The sequence below is a fragment of the Coenobita brevimanus genome, chromosome 89 (assembly GCF_032717465.1).
Source record: "Coenobita brevimanus isolate Jiangsu-jjx chromosome 89, ASM3271746v2, whole genome shotgun sequence".
NCBI lineage: Eukaryota > Metazoa > Arthropoda > Malacostraca > Decapoda > Coenobitidae > Coenobita > Coenobita brevimanus.
Window position 1 is genome coordinate 17320668 of NC_137042.1, and position 24146 is coordinate 17344813.

Sequence of the window (24146 nt, forward strand, 5' to 3'; positions counted from 1 at the left end):
ACACCACATCACATGCTGCACATATTTCTTCTGTGAATATCCTGCACACAACTTCCACGTCCCCCATCTGCTCCAATTCATATTTGCCCAATCGTTCCTCCACTTCTCTCTTATATTCTGCCTTTTTCTCATCCTCTTGTGACCTTTCCACTCTCCTTGCAAATACTCCTTCTTCCTGTCATTCCCTTCTTGTATTTCTCCATCTTATTTGGACCTTGATTCTGGCCACCACCAAGCAGTGGTCAGAAAGTCCACTCCCCCAACCTCTATAAGCTCTTGCATCCATTACACATCTTCGCATCCTTTCATCCACACACACATAATCAATCATTGCCTTCCTTTCATTCAGTTCACCACCCACCCTTCTCATCACTCGCCATTTATACTTGTGGATCATTTTATGCCTGAAGGTATTGGCTATCACCAACCCCCTCCCAGCACAAATGTCCACTAACGCACTGCCACTCTCATCTATCTCAGCAAGCACACCCCACTCACTAACTATTCCATTCACCTTCACATTCCCTACTTTACCATTCATATCACCGATCAAAAACACTCTCTCATTCCTTTCAAACTTTTCCATGCACACTTCCACATTTGTCCAGAGCTCTTCTCTCACTCTGCTTGCACGATCTTGCTTTGGCGCATACACGCACACAATTGCCCACATTTGTATTCCAACTTTCAATCTTACCCACACAATCCTTGACCCAACTGATCCATACTCTCTTATGTTCTTCTTCCATCTTTTACTCACAACTATACACACTCCTTCCTTTGCCCTCTCATTCTCACCTACTCCTGCACGTATACCCCATCCATACTCCCACTCTCTCACACTCTCACCTTTCCATTTAGTTTCAGTTACTCCACATACATCAACTTTCGCACCCTCAAGCACCTGGACAATCTCTCTCTCTTTCACCTCATTATTCGCACCTCTTACATTCCCTGTTGCAATTACCATGTCCTTTGCCCGGTCCTTGGTCGTCATCTTTTGGTCAGTCCTTGTCCGAGGCTTGTTGTTCGTCTTTTTAGTTAGTTGTTTTCTGGGGAGGGACACTAACCCTCCGCCAACCCTTTTAGTCACCTTGTACGACATGCAGGGATACTGGGGGAGTATTCTTGAAAACCCCCCCTACCCCCAAGGGGGAGTATATATAGATAGATAGATATAGATAGATAGACAGATAAATAGACAGATAGATATCATCCATCCATCATGCAATCCTACGTTGCCCCATTAAGAGCATAGGAGCCCGGGGCTAGGCAAGTTGGTCCTGACATTTAAGATGAGAGTGACCAGCCTCACTCATCCCTGAGTGGCATTACATGAGCAAAAAACCCCAACCACCCATGGATGTACACCTTCACTGGCTCAATCCAATTGGAGTGCCGTAATTACTCACAAAACCATCAGGCGCCAAAATTTGGTTATGTGGTTACCACCCAGTGTAGTAAATGGTTTCCTGGTGTACAGGAAACCATTTGGCTTGTCACTCAGTGCAGAGTCTCCCACAGGCAGCAGGAAGAGGAAAGAATGAAGAAAAGAAAGACGGAAGAGGGAGTGTAAAGTCACCCGTAGGCAGATGGACGAGGAAAGACTGAAGGAAAGAAAGACAGAAGAGGATGGAAGGAAAGAAGGATTGAGGAGAGGAAAGGTCACACACCCGAGAGCAGCACTACATCGAGTGAGTGGATGGTGAGCGCCCCTACCTACCACAAGGTGGGCCTGTCATTCCGTGAATTGTAATGATATAACACAGTAACTTGATTACTCTTATATGCAATTTTTTTTTTTTTTTTTTTTTTTAAATGCTTGATGGTCTGGTGAATTAAAGTGCTCCAACTTGAACTCTCACGTTTTTTTTTTTTTTTTTTTTTTTTTTATAAATGCTTGATGGTCTGGTGAATTAAGAAGCTCCAACTTGAACTCCCATAAAAGTAATTCTGGGGGGTAGTTGGGGTTTAGTGCTTGTGTAATTTCATTAAAGAGCAGGCAACTTGTTATTCCTACAAACTCTTTCCCACTATGTTCAATAGTATTCCTGAAAACGCGTCCAAAACTTCACTTTCACACCATATGTCAATACCACTATTTCCTCAGGGGCTTTTGATATGTCAAGAATTGGAAAACAGGTATCATTAGCACAATACAGGCCAGTATAAAAAAAAAAAAAAAATACAGGGTGTCGTCATTTTTTTTTTAAAGTCTATACTGAGAAACTGCCTTTATGGTTCCAATGTTACCTATAAAGCACATTATTCAATGATCCTAAATTTATAGCACCATTTGTTAGGAAAAAGTTGTGATACAGGTAGTCCTTACTGTACCTCATGGATATGTTCTAAATATCACCACTTATCCATTTACCTGCTCCTGTAACTTGGAAGAAACTGGCAAATGTGCTGTATATTTAGTAAAGGAAGCTTACTAGGCAATTTTACTGTAACTGGACTTTAAAACTAAACAGAACATAAAAAAGATGACCCATAAGACATACTCTGGAGCACATATAACCGACTATATTGGTAACTGGCTGACCATCTGATCAATACTGAACTTGCCTTCATGCGGCCACCAAGGATGGAGTTGACTTGGTCCCCTGAGATGTACTCCTGGTAGATTTTTCTTTGCTCTTCAGTCAGACCACAAAACAGTACCTGCAAAGCAGCAATTCTAGATTAAAATTTGAGCTTCAAAATACTTAAGTTATAAATAAATGTACAGTAAGATTACTGTATATGCACAACAGACAGATAAATATTTAATATTGTTCTGTAAACTCATACCTTCATGGGAGTTACTGCATACAGTCAACCCTCTGCTTACTAAGTTTTTACGTGTGTCTTGTATGACAATCAAATTGTTTGAACCTTTAGGATACTGAGGCTATTTCAAGTGTAATTTTAAATATTGACATTTCAACACGAAAAACTGTTATATTCGTATGTACACAATATGTATACAATATACTTTTTCACATAAGAAAGCCATGAGATATTCATTTCTGATGCTGATTTCTCACAGAGCTAAACATAAGACTGCAAAAAAGTAAATACAGTATTGAAAAAATAAAAGTAGGGAAAATAATTTAGAAAAAATATGAAATACAAATTGTTCAAACAATGATCAAAACATGTTCAGGGGGAAGCAAATGTAATATAGGAATTAATCTGCTTGCAGAAGTTGAGTATACTTGAACATCTCTCTTTTAACAAATAAAAAAATATTGTTTATGCCTGTAGCTTCTTTTGAGGGAAAAAAAAAACATAGTACAGTATATGGCTAACCTACATATGGATGCAGGCAACTCTGGTCTCTCTTCTTTGTGTTACTTAACTTACATAGTGAGTTGTCTGCTTTTAGCTTCGCTAATATCCATCTAAGCAATTCACTCCTGCTTTTTAATAAATACCAATATTTGTAGAATGACAGTTTGTACTAAACCACCAGGCTGTTTAAACACTTCTAAGAACAAGGTGATGTAGCCACCTTGCTGCTGCCGGTCTAAAAGGTGTGACAGCATCATAAATAGTGATGTTTCCTTTTGGATTCCCACACCCCGACCCACTGCAGCAGGAGTGACACTTGCCACAGGCTCAAAGGCCTATGTTAAGGAGATGAGCACTGCAGCTAAGTGCCTCATGGCATGTTCCCCCACCTTTACCTTTACCAGGTCACCCATGGAGACAGGGTGTCTCATCACACTGTAAACGATGAGCAGGAGCAGCTAGCAATGCTGTTTTCTATGGCACAGGTGCAGAGGGTTGGGGACAAGTTGCTGGCTATGTAAGACTGGTATAACACTCAGGTCAGCCAGGCCTTGGCACTGGATTTCTAAACTACCTCATAGTTCTCCTTGATATAACGTGTCAGGACAAGGGAATTTTCTATGTGGTACATCGAGTGGCTTCAGCTTTAACCTGTATCGTGCTAGGCAAAAAAGAAAACTGATACCCCTGTATGCCGGATGATTTTGTTTCTTGGATAAATGGATTAATACATCAATATAAGATCCCTGGCACTAATAAAAGCCAGAAAGTTGGTTGAATCATGCCAGGTTGGTGTCACTCTACCCGTGAAATCTTAATGGTTACTGAGAGAGCACAACGGCTGTGAGCTTGTGAAAGGATTTCGGATTTTTTTTTCCTGGCTAAATGGGCTTAATTCATCAATATAAGATCCCCGGCACTGATAAAAATAATCACCAAAGCCAGAAAATTGGTTGAATCGAATCAGGTTGGTGCCACTCTACCTGTGAAATCTTTGAAGTTACTGAGAGAAATAAGCATCTGTGTGTTTGTGAATCAATTCTGGATTGTTTTGTTGTTAAATGGGCTTAATACATCAATATGAGATCCCTGGCACTAATAAAAGTAATCACCAAAGTCAGAAAGTATGCTGCATTGAGTCAGGTTGGTGCCACTCAACCTCTGAATCTCAAAGGTTACTGAGAAAGCAGAGTAGCCATGAGCCTGTGAAGACTCACTCAACTTCTGCACTCCTAAATTAGTGTTGTAAGTATACCGGAGAAATGTCTGAAGTTTGCGAGATAGGTTATTACCTTCCAATTTACTTCAGTTGCTTGCAATGACTTCTCAATGCTGCAGGATGTAGAGCTATGTCACCGACGTTTTTGAATGGAATATAGATCTACACTACGTCGCTAGCATGGTATGGGTTAACCCGTTCAGTGACAAGTCCGTACCTGGTACGGACAACCTAAAAGTGTTAGCCATGCCAGGTCCATACCTAATACAGACAACCAAACAATGCCAGTCATGCCAGGTCCATACCTAATACGGCCAACCAAGCAATGCCAGTCATGCCAGGTCCTTAACTGGTAGGGACTTGGTTTTGGGGACACTTCCATCACCATCATCAACATCTGGACCTTTTTTCCCACCCTTGGGCAGGGTGAGGAGTAGCAATGTCCAGACAGCCCAGTCCAATAAGCCACGCTTCCATTCACTCATCATTCAAGCCCCCGGAATCCCTGCTCTATCGGATACACCAAAAACATTCACCACATTCTGTAGCTTCACATAAACGTATCCGATTGAGTCAATCCAGACGCTGCCATGTCAAAAAGGGGTGCAAAATCCCTGATCATGCACTTCTCCTCACAACATTCATCCAGCCAGCTCGATCTCTTGTCAGGTCCTAGCCTCACCTCTCTTCCTCGCACACTCATCCACCACATCTCTCCACCATCTCCTTGGCCTACCACATGTCCTCGCTCCTTCAAATCCACTCAGATATACTTTTTTCACCATTCTGTTGTTATACATTCTCTCCAAATGACCATACCATCTCAGTACACTCTCTTCGATTCTGGTGTCCACCGACTTCCTCACTCCACATCTTTCATGAATCACATTACAGTAGAAGTCCGATTTTTCGGCATCTATGGGACCAGGCAAGTGCCGAAAAATCAAAATTGCCGAATTATCAAAAACCCTACCCACTCAGTACCTTATATGTTTCGGTGAACACTATCATCACTACTCATATCATTACAAATGTGTTTGGAAAGAGTACTGTATACTGTTAGATACCGTACAATACTGTAATGAATACAGTACTATACATGAATATGAAAAATAAAGAAATTAGTGAACATACTATATATACAGTAGACCTACAAGTTCACATGCACTTACCTAAACTTATAGTAGGTTCCTTATATACATATGTACAATAGAAGGGGTTGATTGGAGTCTGCTACTGCTGGAAGAAGTCCCCAGCAGTAGAGGGGACGAAAAAAATCGGAAAATCTGCTGAACGATCAGAGATTTTCGTAAATGGGACTATTTCTCAAAACTGCCGAAATGTCAGATTTGCCGGGGAATTGGATGCAGAAGAATTGGACTTTTACTGTATTTCGTATCCTATCCACCCTCTGTACTACACGTACATTCCTCAGCAGTCCCATCTCCACTGCTCTCACTCTTGACTTTTCATTTTCATGCCACACCATTGTCTCACATCCATATGTTAAAGCTGACACTAACACTCCTTCATGTAAGCCTCATGCAGCTGCAACACTCAGCCTCTGTTTCTTATCAAGCCCTTCATTACACCAGCTACTTTTCTTCCCTGTGACACTCTACTTTCCACTTCTTCTGCACATTTTCCTCTCTTTTCTATCACTGTACCCAAGTATTTGAACTCTCTCACCAATTTCAGTCTCTGTTCACTGTAACATCGCACTGGGAGTCACCTTCTCTCTCAATAACCATCACTTTACTCTTTTCTATATTTACTCTCAAGGCATGATGCTCACAGACATCAGCAAAACTCTGCACTAGCCTACCAAGTTCTTGTCTGGTACTTGCAAGCAGTACTGCATCATCAGCATACAACAAATTTGAGATAATCCATCCATCACCATTCATTACCAATGCCATCCCTCTCTCCACTACTGTACTTGTGTTTTTACTTCTCTCATCACCCCATCCATATGTGTATATATTGAACAACCATGGGGACATCACACAACGTTGTCACGCGCCCACACTGATCGTGAACCATTCCTTAGATGCCCATTAACTCTTACACATGCTTCCACAAAATTTTTTGTCTACTCTAACTGCTTTACTGAAAATGAGAGCAGACACCTTCCTCCACCCTGCTTATGAGTGGGAGGGGGGTATGTGGCAGGGGGGTAGGGGTTTTGCCTGCTTGGGCATGTAAGTCTCTGAGTGAATTCAGGAGTATCAGCATGTCGCGCCGCTCTACCGAGGATACAATGCGTACTCCTAAGTTCTAGGAAAAGCTGGATGCTACTGATACCGATGAACTTATGGAAAGTGATGCCTCAGTCGTTAATGATAACGATATTGACCACTATTATGTGGCATCTGAGGTAAGTACCTCAAGTGGGGATGAATCTGTTCCCATATCAAGGAAACCAACATGTGGATACATCTCTGTGCGAGATGCAATGCATCCAGTTCGTGTGCATCCAACATCAGGTGCTTGGCATCGCCTCAGAGCAATATAATATATGAAATAAGTGAATGTGAAAATACGTTAAACTAGCATGAAACCCAAACTTCACATCATAACAGATCCGACTGTGGCCATCTGACGTCAACCAGGTTGCATTTGCAAACACCATTTAGTCCATGTATCCACCCAGTCCACATCAAAGTGGACTATCTATCCACATCAGTCACTGACGATTCCTGAATACAGCCACCTGATGCAATTGGGGCACAACTAGGCCGATGCAGTCTACAGAAACAACGTGAAATATCATTCGCCGTCATGGGACAATGAACACCTGTTTTCAGCCTGAAAACAGCCAAAGTGAGCACTTTTAGTATCACTAGGCTTATTTCTTAAACATTCCAAGTTCATTCATGCAATAAAAACAAAGTGAAAAATCACCAGCATAGGGGGTCACTCTGCCTCCCAGACCCTTGGCACAGGGAGGGTAAACGGCCAGCGAGGGGTCTGGCACAGAACAGGTTAAGTTGCCCTTGATGGAGCCCCCCGACAGGAGTGACAAGCAGTATTTTGCTGTCTTAAAACCCAACACATTCTTCTCCTCAACCACCAGGAACATCTTTGACGACATCTATTTTCAGTATAGCTCCATTTCATTGAAACTGATGACTTATTTGGGGCTGTACCTGCCTTCCTCTATATGCAACTTAAGCTCCTTGGGGAATGCTGCCACAGCTGCATTCAGTACTGGCAGCCTTGCCTGTGACAGACACATACCGAAGGCCACCGTGCCCCTTGTTGCAGTTGATCCACTCTGGACTAGCCTTCACCACATTTTTCAGCTCCACCTCCAGCTTTTTCCTTATGTTAGACCACAGGGAGAGAACCTCAGTGCAGATCAGGCTTGAGCCCAGTGGTGCACACCCTTTCAGCGCTGGTGCTGCACCCACGCTGTCATGAGCCTCTCCATCTCCTCCATCGCTGGGTCTCTAACCTTTGTGATCCTCTTAGCACTGACGAAGGACACCTCACCAGTTGCCCTGCAGCTAACACATCAAAAGACCTCTTGATGATGGCAGAGATGGCTGATTCAGGTATCTGTGTCATGCCTGCAATGCTACTAGTGATATGGCTGTCTTGTGCTGTCTCATGATAACCCACTTCACTTCAAGGGTGAAGCTTTTTCTTGGGGTGTTTCACTTTCCCTTTGCCAGAGGGAGCACTCTCAGCATCAAGTTTTCACCAAGGTTAGCACCTCAGCAAGACATTACCACTGACTTTCAGTCATTTCATCATGAGAGCAGGGGGGGGGGGGAATCCACTATAAAACATACACAGAGATCCCTTCTGATCACTAGCACTGCACACAAATTACTGCAATGCTATGCAGGGGAGTGAGAGAATGATGCAATGGGATGAAAAAGACATGCAATCACTACTTTATTTGAGAGAGAGAGACAGAGAAAGAGTTGTGTGTGTTCTTACCTAATTGTACCTAATTGTATCTTTACAGGAATGAGTCAAGCTCGTACTGTCCCGTGTCTTAAACCATATTTATCGTACATATCCTTAAATTTGTGAATTTTTTTGGCACACACTATTTCATTCGGTAGTGCATTCCATTGATCAATTGCTCAGTTTGGGAAAATGAATTTCCTTACGTCTTTATCACCTCTCTTCTTATGCAGTTTTTTGCAGTGTCCTCTTGCTGATGCTTCTCCATATGTTAAGTAATAATTTATGTCTATTTTCTTCTTTCCTGATATGCATTTATATAGCATTATCATGTCACCTCTCTTCCTTCTCTCCTGTAGTGTTGGTAGATTCAGTTTATTTAGTCTTTCTTCGTAGCTTAGGTCCCTTAAGCTTGGTATCCATCTTGTAGCGGCCCTTTGAAATTTTTCAATCTTGTCTATGTGCTTTTTGAGATGAGGACTCCAGACTACTGATGCATATTCCAGGGTTGGTCTAATGAATGATGTTATTATCCTTCTTAGCATGTCTTCATTTATGTATGTGAATGCTATTCTCATATTTGCAAGCAGTGTATACATGTTGCGTACCTTCTCGCTGATGTGGTCAGCCGGAGATAGTCTGTTATTGATAATCACACCTAGGTCTTTCTCTCTTTCTGATGTATATAGGGTTTTATTTCCTAACTTATAATCCCAATCAGGTCTTTTTCCACTTTTACCAAACTTGATTACATGACACTTGTCCACATTGAATTCCATTTGCCATGTACTACTCCATTTATGAAGTTTATTTAATTCTTCTTGTAGCTCTTTACAAGAGTCTGTGTTAGTAATTCTCCTTTGTATTTTTGCATCATCTGCAAACATATTCAGATAGCTCTCATTTCCAGTGTTACTGTTTATATCATTTATATACACTAAAAACATGATTGGTGCCAGCACTGAACCCTGTGGTACTCCACTAGTCACTTCTTTCCATGATGAGTAGTTTCCTCTTAGTCTATCTATCTATCTATTGCCAGACGCCTCAATCCCGTTTGGGGTGGCCACAAACAAATCGCCTCCAAGTCGCCCTGTCCCCCGCCATTTCACCACCCTGCTCCCAACTCACACCCCCCTCTCTCATATACCTCTCCACCCCATCCCTCCATCTCATCCTCGGTCTCCCCCTCCCTCTTCCACCCTCCACCTCACTCACATACACTCTCTTCGTCAGTCTTTCACCCTCCATCCTCTCCACATGGCCAAACCACCTCAGTGTGTTCCTCACAACGCTCCCTATCACATCCACATCAACACCACAACGCTCCTTTATATCCTCATTCGTCAGCCTGTCTCTCCACGTGACTCCACAAGCTCCTCTTAAATAACTCATTTCCACTGCTCTCACTCTTGACTTGTGTCCTTCCAACAACGTCCAAGCTTCACTTCCGTACGTTAGAGTTGGTATCACAATACTGTCATGTAGTAACTTTTTTACTTCCATGCTCACTTCCCTGTTTCTTATCACTGCTTTCAAGGAACCAGCAACCTTTCTTCCCTGCTGTACCCTTTCAAGCACTTCACCCTCCAAACCTCCATCCTTACTCATCACACTACCCAAATACTTAAACGTACTCACATTTTCCAATTCCTCACCATCCAACCTCGCTATACATTCACTGACTTCACCTCTCTCAAAGACCATCACTTTACTCTTCCCTACATTCACCTTTAGGTTCCGTTTCTTACACACTCTCTCAAACTCATCCACCAAGCCTTGCAGCTCCCCTTCATCTTCACTCAAAAACACAGTATCATCTGCAAACAACAGTACAGGGAGTTTCCAAACACTATCCTCTCTCACCAGGGCCACTCCAACATCCACTACCCTACCTTGTACCTCTTTATTACCCCATCCATGTACAGATTGAACAACCATGGAGACATGACACATCCCTGTTTCAAACCAACTTTCAAAGAGAAAAATTCACTTAGTTCACCATCCACACGCACTGCAGCCTTAGCACCATCATACATACTCTTCACAGCATTCAACAACTTCCCATCTACTCCATATATTCTTAACACTTTCCACAATCCTTGTCTATCCACCCTGTCATATGCTTTCTCCAAATCCATGAAAGCCGCATACAACTTCTTTCCCTTCTCTAGAAACTTTTCCACTAAAGATCTAAGAATGAATATCTGATCTACACAACCTCTTCCCTTCCTAAAGCCTCCCTGTTCTTCTCCAACTAATTTCTCTGTTCTTTCTCTAACTCTGTCTATAAGTATCCTACCATACACTTTTCCTATTATACTAAGAAGACAAATGCCCCTATGATTACCACACACTTCTTTTTCCCCTTTTCCTTTGTACAAGGGAATAGTTATACCTGACTTCCAATCCTCCGGGACTCTACCTTCCTCCCAGGCCAATCTGCACATCTTCCACATCCATTCTACTACTATCTCTCCCCCATGCTTCAGCATCTCACCACACACTCCATCAATTCCTGGGGCTTTCCCCGATTTAACTTTCTTCATTGCTTCCACAACCTCTATCCTACTGATTTCTACCTGTCTTCTCACCTCCCTCCTTCTCCCAGCCATTCCCCAGCCACTTATACTCGCATTACTTCCATCCTCTACGTTCAACAATTCCTTAAAGTGTTCTCTCCATCTGCTCACTTTTTCTCCCTTCTCCACTAGTAATCTACCATGTTTATCTTTCACTCCCCTGCTAACTTCACTTCCACCCTGTCTTACTCTTTTCACTTCTCTCCAGAACATTTTCTTACAGTCCCTCCACTTTACACTCAAATTCCTTCCAAATTCCTGATCCACTCTCTTCTTACTCTCTCTTACTAATCTTTTCACCTCTCTCTTCCTTTCCTCTTAGTACTGTCCTCATTTCTCTTTTTATGAGAAAGTCTTGCATCCAACAAAACAGTTTGCCTCGAATTCCTCCTTGATGGTACAGTTTCTATAAAAGTCTTTGGTGTGGTACTGTGTCAAAAGCTTTCTTGAAACCTAAATAGATACTGTCCACCCATCCTTCCCTTTCCTGTATTGTGTTTGTTACTCTGTCATAGTTGCTTAACAGATTAGTAACACATGATTTTCCTTTTCTGAAACCAAACTGTCTTTCTGTTATCATACTGTGTTCTTCTAGATGATTTACCCAAGCTTTTCTTATAAGTTTTTCTAATACCTTGCTTACAACACTGGTCAGTGATACTGGTCGGTAGTTGAGTGGATTTTGTCTATTTCCTTTCTTGAATAAAGGGACAATATTTGCTTTTTTCCAAATATCTGGTAGTTTACCTTGACTCAAGGATTTCTTGAAAATTAAAAATAATGGTTTACATAACTCCTTTGCACATTCTCGTAATACCCAACATGAAATTTCATCAGGACCACTTGCTTTTCCTCTGTCTAATCTACTTAACTCCTCCTGTATTACTTTTTCTGCTATTTGTATATCTGGTAGTATGTGTGGACATGCGTGTTCCACATAGTCCCTCTCAAAATTTTTTTCTTCTGTAAAAACTAATTGGAAATTCTTATTTAGTGCTTCACAAATATCTTTCTCTTGTGTATAAGTGATTCCCTCGTCCGTAATGGATTGTATTATATCTTTTACTTTAGTTTTGCTTCTGATATAGCTGTAAAACAGCTTTGGTTGATCACTACTTTTATTTATTATATCCTTCTCAAACTGTTTTTGGGCTTCCCTCCTTATTCTTGTATAGTCGTTTCTTGCCTGTTTGTAATTATTGTACGCCCTTTCACTATTGTGTCTTCTGTATCTATTCCACAACAAATCTCTTCTTTCTTTTGATTTTTTACATTCTGTATTGAACCATTTCTGTATTTTCTTATCTGCTTCTTTGTGCTGAGGGATGTACTTCTGGACTCCTATTTCATAAAATTCACAAAATTTTTTATATAAAGCATTTAAATCTTGTCCTCTAAGCTCATTTTCCCAATCAACTTCTAAGAAATACTTCTTTAGGTCTTGATAATTTCCCTTTTTATAGTTTAGGCTCTTTTTGTAACTATCATTGCTATTTACTATGTCATATGCTATCCTGAAGTTATAGTTTAGTACTGCATGATCGCTTTTGCTGAGTGGAGGGTGATATATTAAACTGTCAATATCATATTCTTGCCTTGTAAATATTAGATCTAGCACTGAAGGTACATCAAGTCCTCTTTTTCTGGTGGTTTCCCTCACATGTTGCGTTAAGAAAAACTCTTGTACGAGATCCAGGAGCTTTTGGTCCCAACAGCTTTCTTGGCTATTTATATCTAGAGTATTCCAATTTATATTTGTATTGAAGTCCCCAGTTAGTATAATTCTTTCCGATTTCTCTTCCATTTTATGTAGCAATGATCTTACACTCTGAATTGTACTCTCTGCCAGGTCCTCATATTCGTCTCTTTCCCATGTGTTTGATCTGGGTGGCATGTACAAATTTGCTACAATTACTTTACCTTCAGATGTGTCGATCTCTACTGCAGTCAGTTCTACTTGTGATGGTATATCTAGTTTTATTTCCTTGACGTTTAGATTTTTCTTAGTTAATATTATAATTTCTCCTCCTTTTTTTAAACATCTGTCTCTTCTCCATATATTGTATTCCTCTAAGTTTAGTATGTCATTTGATATCCTTGGTATTAATTTTGTTTCAGTTAGGCATATTACTTGTGGTTCATTTTCTCTGACATAATCATTCATCTCTAGTAATTTAGATACCATTCCATCCACATTTGAGTACATCAACTTTATCATCTTGTTTATATACTTGTCCTGACATGGTTCTACTACCTTCCTCCTTTTTCTTCCATCCTGTTTGTGTACCACTTTCGTACCTGCAATCCTATTACTTTGTAAAAAAAATTTCTTCTTGTCCTCTTCTGATCTACCCTCATTTTTTGCTTTTGCTTCCTCCCTTTTCTCTTTCAGTAATTCCATTTCCTCTTGTGTTAGACATCTTTTTATCCATACATTTTTGAACTCCTCTTTTTCCTTAAGATTCTTTGCATTTTTTAGTATCTCTTCCACAGTATTTACACTCTGGAAAGTCACTTTTAGAGGTCTTGTCTTGCTTTTCTCGTATTTCCCTAACCTTTTGTGTTCCTCTATGTCTTTACTACAGATTTCCTCTGATACTTCTTTCAGTAAGCTCATTACATTTGCCATCTCCTTTTTGTCTCTTGTGATCTTGTTTTTAACTTCATCCTCTTCTATACCAGTGATTACTATTGATTTGTTTATCTCTACTGAATCTCTAACTAACTTTGGATTGTTTTGGATTATTCTTTTCACCTCCTTTTTAATGCTTTTTTCCTCCACCCTTGTTTCTAAGTCTTTCTTTACTTTCACCATTTCTGCATACGTGGTTTCTACATCATTTTTGTAGCTTGCACAGCTTCATTTACTTGTGTTATCTTCTCCTCAATATCACTGCTCTGGTCAATAAGACTGCTAACTTGCCTAATTGTCTCTGTGTCATTTTTGAACTCTTCCATAACACTCTCGTGACTGACTACTGTACTTGCCATTTCACTAATTTTCTTCCTAAGTGTACTCAGTTCCACGGTTAGTTCACTGATGGTTGTGTCTTTCTTATTGGCCTCCCTTCCAAGTTTTTCTATTTCTTCCTTTTGCAAGTGCATCTGCTTCTTTATTTCATCAATTTCATTTTTGAAAGCCATTTCTAGTTTGTTTACACGTTCAACCAGTCTATTGTGGGTCTCTACTTCAACCAGTTCTTGGTAGAAATCATCATTTTGGTTTTTACCTTTATCCCTTTTCTTTTCCAAATTTGTTTTACTGAAGTATGTATCCATTTTGCAGTACTTAAAGTGCAAAGCATATACTTACAGTCTCCGTCTTGTTGTAAACAAACCTCAGAGATGACTCAGCATATTCTTTCGTCTTGGTTCTATTTCCTGTTTTTACAAGTCTTGTTGAAACTTATTATTTTTTTCCTTTTTATAATGAACAATCATTTAGTCTAACCTGGTACTGAGCTTGACTCATACAAAGATACTATTTAGGTAATGCCACTGGCCGTGATTGGTACGGAGCACCGGTGTCACACGTCCACCTAGCTTGAATCCCTCTGTGTGTGTGTGTGTGTGTGTGTGTGTGTGTTCTATTAACCCCTAAAGCACAGGTCATCGCGTTTCCGACGCTCGCCAAAAAGAACATAACGGCGGATCGTCGCGTTTGCGATTTGAGTTAATTTTGAATAAACGCGGGTAAGGATGTTCCAGCTGGTATTGTCTATCAGTACCACCACCCTTTAGTTACAATTAGCATACTTTACCTTTGTACTACTGACCTCCATTGTTGCCAAGTATCGCATTCTTCCCCCCTCCCCCCCCACCACGGCCCGGCCAGCCTGGCTGTGATACATGGCAGCGCTCTGACTGCTCAGAACTGTAAATCTGCGCTCTTCTCTCACAAGCAGTTTATGCTAATAGGAAATGCTTGTTTCCCCAGTTGTCACACTAGCTTTTTTTCGCACGGTTTGCCCCTGTTTAGCATCAGTTTACCGCAGGCTTTCAAAGTGACATAATGGCAAGTTCTAGCTCTTCCGAGTCAGTGCGAGCGGCTGACAGGAACGAGAATAAAGTGATGGGCGTAAGGCAGAATAAAAAGCGCGCTGCGGTGATCTTTTGGGAAGTAATATGATTGAAAATAATGTAGTATACGTGTTTTTAGCTGTGAAAATGGAAATGTTTGTTGAGTGACGGGAAGACCGCCGCCGCACTGCATGTCGGCCGTACGCTTTGTTGATTTTAGCCTTATTTTCAGTGCTTATTGTACAAATACGAATTCCAAACTACCTGTACGTTGTAGTATAAAGTTTACTGTGACAGAATGAGGCTGTGGTAGAGGGGAAACCGGGTTGCTGGAGGTGTGAAAGTGAAGATTTTGTTACCCAACTTTGCAAGTCTCCACAAGTCCTTGGGTAGTCCACAAAGGCTCAACACCTGTCTCTGGAGAAAACTGAATGTAAGTACTATCTGCCATACCAAGTATAATGTTCTAGGGTTAATCTCTGATTTTTGGCTAATATTTTCCTACAGGTACTCAGACCGCGATACAACACCGCCACCCGTGGGGGGGGTCGGCTGTCCATTGGCCACGCTTTAGGGATTAAAGCCGAGCTGAAAGCGACAGTTAATGTGAGACTGGAAAACTGGAAAGTGTGATGACAGAAAACTGAGAGTTTGCTGTATCTCCAAACATTTTGTGATAAAAAGGCTATTACTTAGTCCTGCAAATTTTTGAAGGCAAACACTAGCATATATAAACTGTCATGCAGAATTGTAGTGCAATATTCACAATGAAGATAATTATAGCATTCTTTGACTCCAAATGACAATTTTTTTTGGTAGTGGGCAACACTATTCCCACTGATTATAATGTTCCTCTTTCATGGTGATCACTAAACTGAGAGCTGGCAGACTGTCTTAAAAAAAAAAAAAAAAAAAAAAAAAAAAAAAAAAAAAAAAAAAATTGGGGGGAGGAGCGTCAAAATTTGATTATCATTAAAGTGAAATATTGTATAATGGAAGACTTTGTATTGGGGGTGCCTGTAGTAATGTTAGCTACCATCAGCAGATGAAAACAGGCTTATACATGCATGCATGACCAAGACCATAAAAAATGTAAACATAACAATGAAGAAAAGAATTATGGGTGCCATACATTTAGTAAGCCACCCAACAAGATTCAAAGGTACAACACTACATGTGAAGCGGATCTATTACAGCTGAAAATGTATAAAGTATAAACTGATCAACCACAGTATAAAGAAAACCATGGCTGCTGAGCCCAAGTGATGAGTGATCCATGGCTCCTAATCCCAAATGACAAGTGATCCACATGTTCAGTGCAAATCAAAAGTGTTACCTTACCTGCTCATTCTTGTCAGGGAGGTTTAGGTGGTTACGGACATCATTCTTCATCCGCCGCAATAAGTATGGATTGATTGTGTCTCGCAGCATAGAGGCACACTTGAATGCAGTCTGAACCTGTCAGGTTAGAATAAATATATAAGAAACTCCTATAAAAATCCCCTCTTCAAGTACAGGAGATCAAGGCCAGGTTACTGCTGCCTGAAAATAATGAAGGACTGATAACTGGCCTATCCTTTCATTGGCATTACATATCATAATCAAAAACTTCCAGCCACCTTGAATTTCAAACTTGTGTGTGCATGGTATATGACAGTCACTTGGATTAGTGTCAAGGCTTCTCTGAAAACCTATTGGGTGTTCCAATCTTACTTAAAACACACACACACACACACACACACACACACACACAATATATATATATATATATCATCTTAAATGTCGGGACCAACTGCCTAGCCCTGGTCTCCTACGCTCCTCATGGGGCAATGTAGGATTGGATGATGGATGGATATATATATATATACAGTATATATATATATATATATATATATATATATATATATATATTGTGTGTGTACTGTATGTGTACTGTACATTCTCAAATATTGCATGATTAAATAGCCGTGGCTCAGTGGGTTAGAGCGCTCTGCTCTGACCGAAGGGTCGGAGGATCGAATCCACCCAAGGGTCATTGGTAGACATCAGGAAGGGCATCCGGTCATAAAATGCTACACGCTCCAGTCCAAAAGTCCTCTACCCAGGGGCAACGCCTTAGCCCTTCGGGGATACCTGGCGTAATACCAAATTATTTATTTTTTTTATTTATTTTATAAATTTGGACAACTTATGCCCCTGGTTGTTTATCATTGTGCTTGAAGACCTCTTGAGTGATTTCAGAAATGGACTCTCATGGGAAACGTTGTTTGCCAATGATTTGGTGTTGAATGCAGAGAATGAAAGGGAGGTGGAAGAAAGATTTAACGAAGTAAAGAGACGATATGAGGCACAAGGCCTTGAAAGGAAATGCAATTAAAACAAGTGATAGTACAGTATCCAGGGCTGGTGGAGTACTGTCAACAAAGAGGGAGAGTGCACATGTGTGGCTTGCCACAAGGGCATGGGAAGTAATTCCATTTTATGCAGAATTTGTGAAAAGTGAGTGCATTGGAGATGCAGCGGTATTTGAGGTACACTGAGGGATAATGCTGATTCAGTGCATGTGGTGTGTCAGGAAGAGCATGTGGAGGTTGTCAGGTGTGAAAGGACTGATTTTGCTGGTCTCTTAAGTGTGTGGAAGAGCTTTTTATTTTATTTAGGGGACACATTATGTGCTGGAGGTGAGGCTGGAGCTGGCTCTGTGCCTAGAGTAAGGAGTGGTTGGAGGAAGTTCAGGGAGCTGTTGCCTCTCCTGATGCTGAGAAGGCTCTCCCTCCTTGCTAAGGGATCTTTGTATGTGGAATGTGTTTGGAGTGTACTGCTGTATGGTACTGAGACCTGGGCAGTAATGGAAGAGAATATTCATAGGCTCAAACATACAGAATAATAATGATAAGATGGATGTGTAGTATGTCTTTGAATGCAAGGCCTGGGAGGGGGGGGGGGAAAGTTTACAAATGAAGAGTTGAAAGGAACGATGGGACTGAAGTGTATTGTTTTGTGATGAGAGGGGGCAGATTGAAATGGTCTGGCCATGTGGTGAGGATTGGGATAACAATTGGGCGCAGAAAGTGAGAAGTGTAAATTCGTGGGAAGGGTTGCGAGAGGCAGACTAAATACGACCTGAGATGTGGTTGTAGAATGTGACCTAAGGGATATGGGACTGAATAAGGAGGCTGCCAGAGATTAAGCAGCATCGAAAGCTGCCATTAGGTGACCAAGGCTGACATATGCAAGCACGTTGCAGCCTTTATAAACAAAATTAAATGAATGATAGGGTATACAAGGTAAATAAGTGAGGTTGATGGAGGGAGGAGATGTGCTAAATCATGGAAAGAGTGAAGGAATATAGGTGAAGTATGAAGCTAATGATGCTAATGAACTGACATGGGACCAAGCTGGTTGGATGAATTATGTATGGAGAACATAACATGGGTTGGGCACCCTTTTATAACTTCATGCTTGAAAGACTGATTCTATTTGGCAAGTAATGTGAAGCACATCTATGAAGAAAAATACCAAAATATATTTGTACTGTTATATACAGGTGGTTAGGCTTCTGAGGCAGAGCTATGATTCTGAGGGCTTGAATACAGAGAGATGAGTGTCTGGGTAAAATTACTGGTCATGTTTTTAACAGTTCTCCCTCTATCATGTCCTCTCTTCCTTACTTTCTGGACCCTGCCTCACTCCATGCTTTGGCTGGAAAAAGGTCATAATGATGATGATGATGATGAAAATAAGAAAATACTGTTACAATGCTTGAATTATGTTCTGTGTTGTTGTTGTTATTACTGTTATTGTTGTTGCTGGGTAACCCCAGTCTCTCTGAGCAGACACACCCATCAACTGTAGGCAAGCAACCACTCCTGCAAGAACACCCAGTGCAATGAACATATATGTTTTATATGTGTGCAAATAATTACAATACAGTATAAAGGTTTCAGGTAGGTGAAGGCTGAACTTAAAAAATTTTAGTTCCCAATTAATTTTCCTCATAACTGATACAGTCTGGCTTTACAAGCAATTTTCTGTCAATGTAAAAACTGTGCAAATGGTGACCCTCCTACACAAATTATCCTGCTAGAAATACTGCCTGCCAGCAATACACAATCTATGCAGTGCACCTCAGTAACACTGTACTTCACTACAGTATTGAACTTAGTCTGACATACCTCGAGCTTAGATGCATTAGCATAACCACCCTGTGTGATGGGCACTGCAAACTGCTGAAGAAATACAGGTAATGTCCCCAACTTGCCTGGGAATACAAAGTCGAACAGTGACCACAGCTCCTTAAGGCTGTTTTGGATCGGTGAACCTAGGAAGAAGTAGGGAAAGAATAAAAGTGTTTGTATTAAGTTGGCAATTTGCACATTTTAAAAACAAAACATGATCACAATGTATGGTACCTTGAACTGTAAGGAAATAATTATCCCAATAATTTTACAAAGGAAGCAAGTTTCATTCATTACTTGCATACAGAACCCAATACTACACTTTATTCATTATTAATAAGCAAATAACTCCAAATACAGTATAAACTCGATATAACAGACTTCAACAGACCAGAATTCGCTTTTATCAGACTCAAGGAATTACCAGACTAAATTCCTATATATCGGAAAAAGTCTGATAAAGCCAGAAGCAGTCTGCACTGCCTGACCACTTCAGCTATATTCACCACAATAAGACAAATAAAAGGCATGTTTATCATTGTACAATACAGTATTATTATATGTAATATACCATTTGATTAATGTAGTGAAGGTATAACACAGTACAGTACCGAAATGGTAGTCAAAACAATTTAAAAACCATTCGTGTGATCTGGACTAATGTCTGATATATCGGAAAAAGTTCGAGTTAGCAGGGGGAAGTCCGGATGTCGATTTTATAGGTACAGTACTGTATTTCCCATTTTTTGGAATGGTTGGCGCCCCAATTAGTCCGTTATAGTGAGGTCTTACTGTATATATCATTCCTGTTTTCTTCAGATCAGCTTTTGTCCCTGAACATATCAATGTACACACAATACAGTATTTTCACAATACATAAATACAGTATAAAGAAACCACACACACACACACACACAAAAGTAAAGAACATTAGCAATATACCTGAAAGGATCAATCTATGAGGTGTTTGAAAGCGCTTGACTGCAACAGTTATCTGAGCCTCGGGGTTGCGGATTTTATGGCCTTCATCCAGTATGATGTAATGCCAATCATACTGCAGCAGTATCTCCAGCTGGTCCCGCACTCCAGTGTACGATGTCACCAGTATCCCACAGTGTCTGCACAAAGTAATAACTACCTATCATGATGCTTTAAAGAAAGTTCTTCATTTCTGGAGTACAATGGCAACATAAAACTAATTCAGAGTGACAAGTGGACAAATTCTCTGCCATTGAAAATAGAAACTTTCCAGATGTTAGATAAATAATGAAATTAGGTTACTCCTGTGCATCAAGGCCCTCATAACACTGGTCATTTCTTTTTCCTCTGCCAATACAACATGGTAATCTCTGCTTCCTTCATGTATTTAACTCCTTTTTTCCATGACTACACCAAGGGATTTTAATATCTCCACTAACTGATATCTCTTTCCATTCACTAGGACACCACACTGTCAAAGTGGCTGGTCTTTTTCCTCAACAAACATCACTTTACTCTTACCTACACACAATCTCTCCTTACTCTGGCCAGTTCCTTATGATATATTATAGGACTTACTGCTTACCAGATATTGCCACTATACTACCCTGAAGCAAAGTAGTCATCCTTTGGTTACAGTGCATTTTGTTAGTGCACATTTCAGTATCACAATGCAATTACAATCTGCACTCCCACCATTATAGAGCATTTTTCAGCCCATAATTTTGCGATCACGCACCTGAACTGGGCCTGTACCCCCTTTAGGCAACAGTGATGATGATGCAGTGTCTGTGGTTTCTGGCAACTCTGTGGGATTTGAAGATGAGGCCTACATGAGGAATTAGTCCCAGGTGGTGGTGACAGCTAACTCTCTACCTCCTTGCCTTAGAACCCCTTACCTGAATTCCGCCTTGTCCCTCCGGGGTATGTATATCCAGTAACAAATGAAATATTCTCCTTTATTGTGCCCTTTCATAATTTTCTATTGACCAACCATGCCTGTGTGTGTTTCTGGTACTTACCATACCATTATGTATGAACTATATTTAGTGAGTGTAAATTGTCATAAAAGAGAAAATAGGGGTTCGATCTTGGGTCAAGGGACAAATTAGGATAAATCCTACAGGTTCTGGGTCTTCATCGTCATGCGATTTTGTTATCATGTGCCATGTTCGGTACTAATTATGCATGATAACCAGGGGATGACTAAATCCTCTTATTACAATGGATATGAGTTTGTCAATTTTCTGACATTAAGTGACTTGTCACATTGCAGATCCTTTATTTCCTTACTGAATCGACTCAATAAAAATTTACCTGCATCTCTGACAACATCCATTTTCATCAATTCCACTAAATAAAATACTCAATTAATAATCACTCACCACTTACTTGGAAATAACAACATACTGTATGCATATACTGTAGTCATGTTAAAACAATGTAAATGCATAACAAATAAAAGCTGGAGTGAGCCAGCTTCTGATCAGGTGGAGCATAAAGGCATCTCCCAGCTGCCACCATCATCATTGTCTGATCATGGATGCATTTAGTCACACCTATGCTCATTTGATGACCTTAATTACATTTAGTCTTCAATGATTTTTCACAAGATGCAACTACTGTACATCATAAAAACATCCATACTTATTCCATCAACAAGTCCTAAATATGAAGGCTAGCCAAAACATAATTCATTATACATGACTTTGTGTTAGTGTCTTGGAGGTGCCAAATAAAGGTGTGTGATGCCATCTGTTAGTACAGTATGCTGTAGGAATGCTGGCCTTCAAAAAATGAAATTTCTACCCAATACCATGATATCGCTACATGTATATCTATCGCAAATCTGTTTCTATAGACATATACAGTCTATATATGTATATATGTAATATATATACAGTATAACATCCACTCACTTGATGTAGTGCTGCCTACTTCTTCCTTAGCCTTTATCATTCTTTTTCTGTGCCTGCCCTCCTCTCTTCCTATTTCTCCCATCTTTCCTGTCACTACTTAATGCTTTTCTTTCCGTTACAGGTGGCTTTACATTGGGTGACAAGCCAAATGATTTCCTGTAGGCCAAGAAACCATTTACAACGCTGGGTGGTAACCATATAACCAAACCATACGTGCTCCCTACGTGTCAAGTGGGTTGATGGAGGGTTAGTGCCCCTCCCTGTAAAACAAATAACTCAAGAGTTAAATGGCCACTCTGTTTGGGATTATGGTGTCTGGCAATAGATAGATAGATACTGTAGATATACAGTAAAAGTCCATTAATCCGAAATTTGATAATCTTAAAATCCCAATAATCCGAATTTTTGAAGAATGCTGAAAAAAACTCCAAAAGTAAAAAAAATCAAAATTATAAAATTCAAACTGGGCGCCAAATGTGCCGAAGTGCTGAGTGGTGTGGTCATGAAAGTTTCATGGAAGGAAGCTTCTGTATACTCTGATACACTGGTGCATATCACTGAGCAAAATAATCACTACAGTGAGGCTGAGGTGATCAATTTCCACATCTTGTGAAACAAGTTCTACCAGAAACGTATGTAGGCTGTCAGGCAGGCTGATATCCGTGACTGGCTTAAGTGCATGAGCAACCAGGCAGGTAAATCCACTGATGACGACCCAAGACCAGCTACCCACACTTTAAAGAATGCACCTTAAGGAACCCTAGAAGAAGCAGGTAGTCCTAAGCCGACACTCGAGGATGATGAGTGAAAGTGACACAATGAAATATACTGTACCGTAGGTTTAAGGAATTTTCCACAGTAACACATATTAAGTTTTAATGCTTTTACAATACCAGCATATTATTATTAACCCTGGACTTACTTTCTCTAATTGGATTTATCAGCCTACAACTGCTGTTTTAACACTACTCATTACTGGTGAGTTAACCTATAACATCTCTTAATTTACCAATTACAGTTTGTGTCTTCACTAATACATAATGTAAAAAATTTGTGTAATTGTTTTCGTTTTTAAAGGCTCCAACATGCTTGCATGTGTCACCCTTGGTCACCTAATGGCGGCTCTCCACGCTGCACGATCCATTGCAGCCTCCCTGTTCAGTCCCTTAACTCTAAGGTCACACTTAATGACCTCGTCCCATGTCTTTCTTGGTCTATCCCTCATAACCCCACCCCCAATATTAACACTTCTCACCTTCCTCACCCAATTATCATCCCCCATCCTCTCCACATGTCCAAACAACCTCAATCTACCTCTCCTCATCACAATACCAATACACTCCAGTCCCATCCTACCTCTCAACTCTTCCATTGTAAACCCAGCCCCTCCAGGCCTTGGACGTAGGGACGCACTGCACATCCACCTAATCATTGTCATTTCTGTACGTCTGAGCCGGCGAATAACTTCCTCCTTCACTGCCCAAGTCTCACTGCCATACAGCATTACACTCCTAACACATGCTGCATACAAAGACCCCTTAGCACGTAGGGAGAGCCCTCTCAATGTCAGGAGAGGCAAGAGCTCCCTGAACTTCTTCCAACCACTTCTCACCCTAGCCACAGAGCTAGCTCCAGCCCCACCTCCAGCACACAACATGTCTCCCAAATAACAAAACTCTTCCACACACTCAAGAGATTCACCAGCAAGTTCAATCCTTTCACGTCTGACAATCTCCACCTACTCACCCCGGCACGCCGTACACATAAAATCAGCATTATCTCGCAGTCTACCTCTGATACCACTACATCTCTTATGCACCCATTTATCACACACACCGCACAAGATGGAATTACTTCCCACGCCCTTGTGGCAAACTGCACATGGCCACTCTCCCTCGTCTTTGACAGTACCCCCACCAACCATAGATATCATCACTTTTGTTTTATCTGCATTTACCCTTAAACCCTTTTGCCCCATACCATCTCTCCACTTCCTAAACCTTTCCTCCGCCTCCCTTTCATTCTCTGCAATCAACACCAAATCATCAGCATA

General features: G+C 40.7%; 1 protein-coding gene across 1 annotated transcript in view; it reads right to left on the reverse strand.

Moving 5' to 3' along the window:
- Nucleotides 1-24146, reverse strand: part of LOC145411379 (DNA excision repair protein ERCC-6-like) — a 101405-nt gene that overhangs the window by 35254 nt on the left and 42005 nt on the right. Inside the window, exons 6-9 of the mRNA XM_080281410.1 lie at nucleotides 20139-20314; nucleotides 19194-19339; nucleotides 16360-16476; nucleotides 2572-2667 (exon numbers count right to left, since the gene is read on the reverse strand). Coding sequence (XP_080137536.1) covers nucleotides 2572-2667; nucleotides 16360-16476; nucleotides 19194-19339; nucleotides 20139-20314 — 535 coding nt within the window. The remainder of the gene's footprint in view (nucleotides 1-2571; nucleotides 2668-16359; nucleotides 16477-19193; nucleotides 19340-20138; nucleotides 20315-24146) is intronic.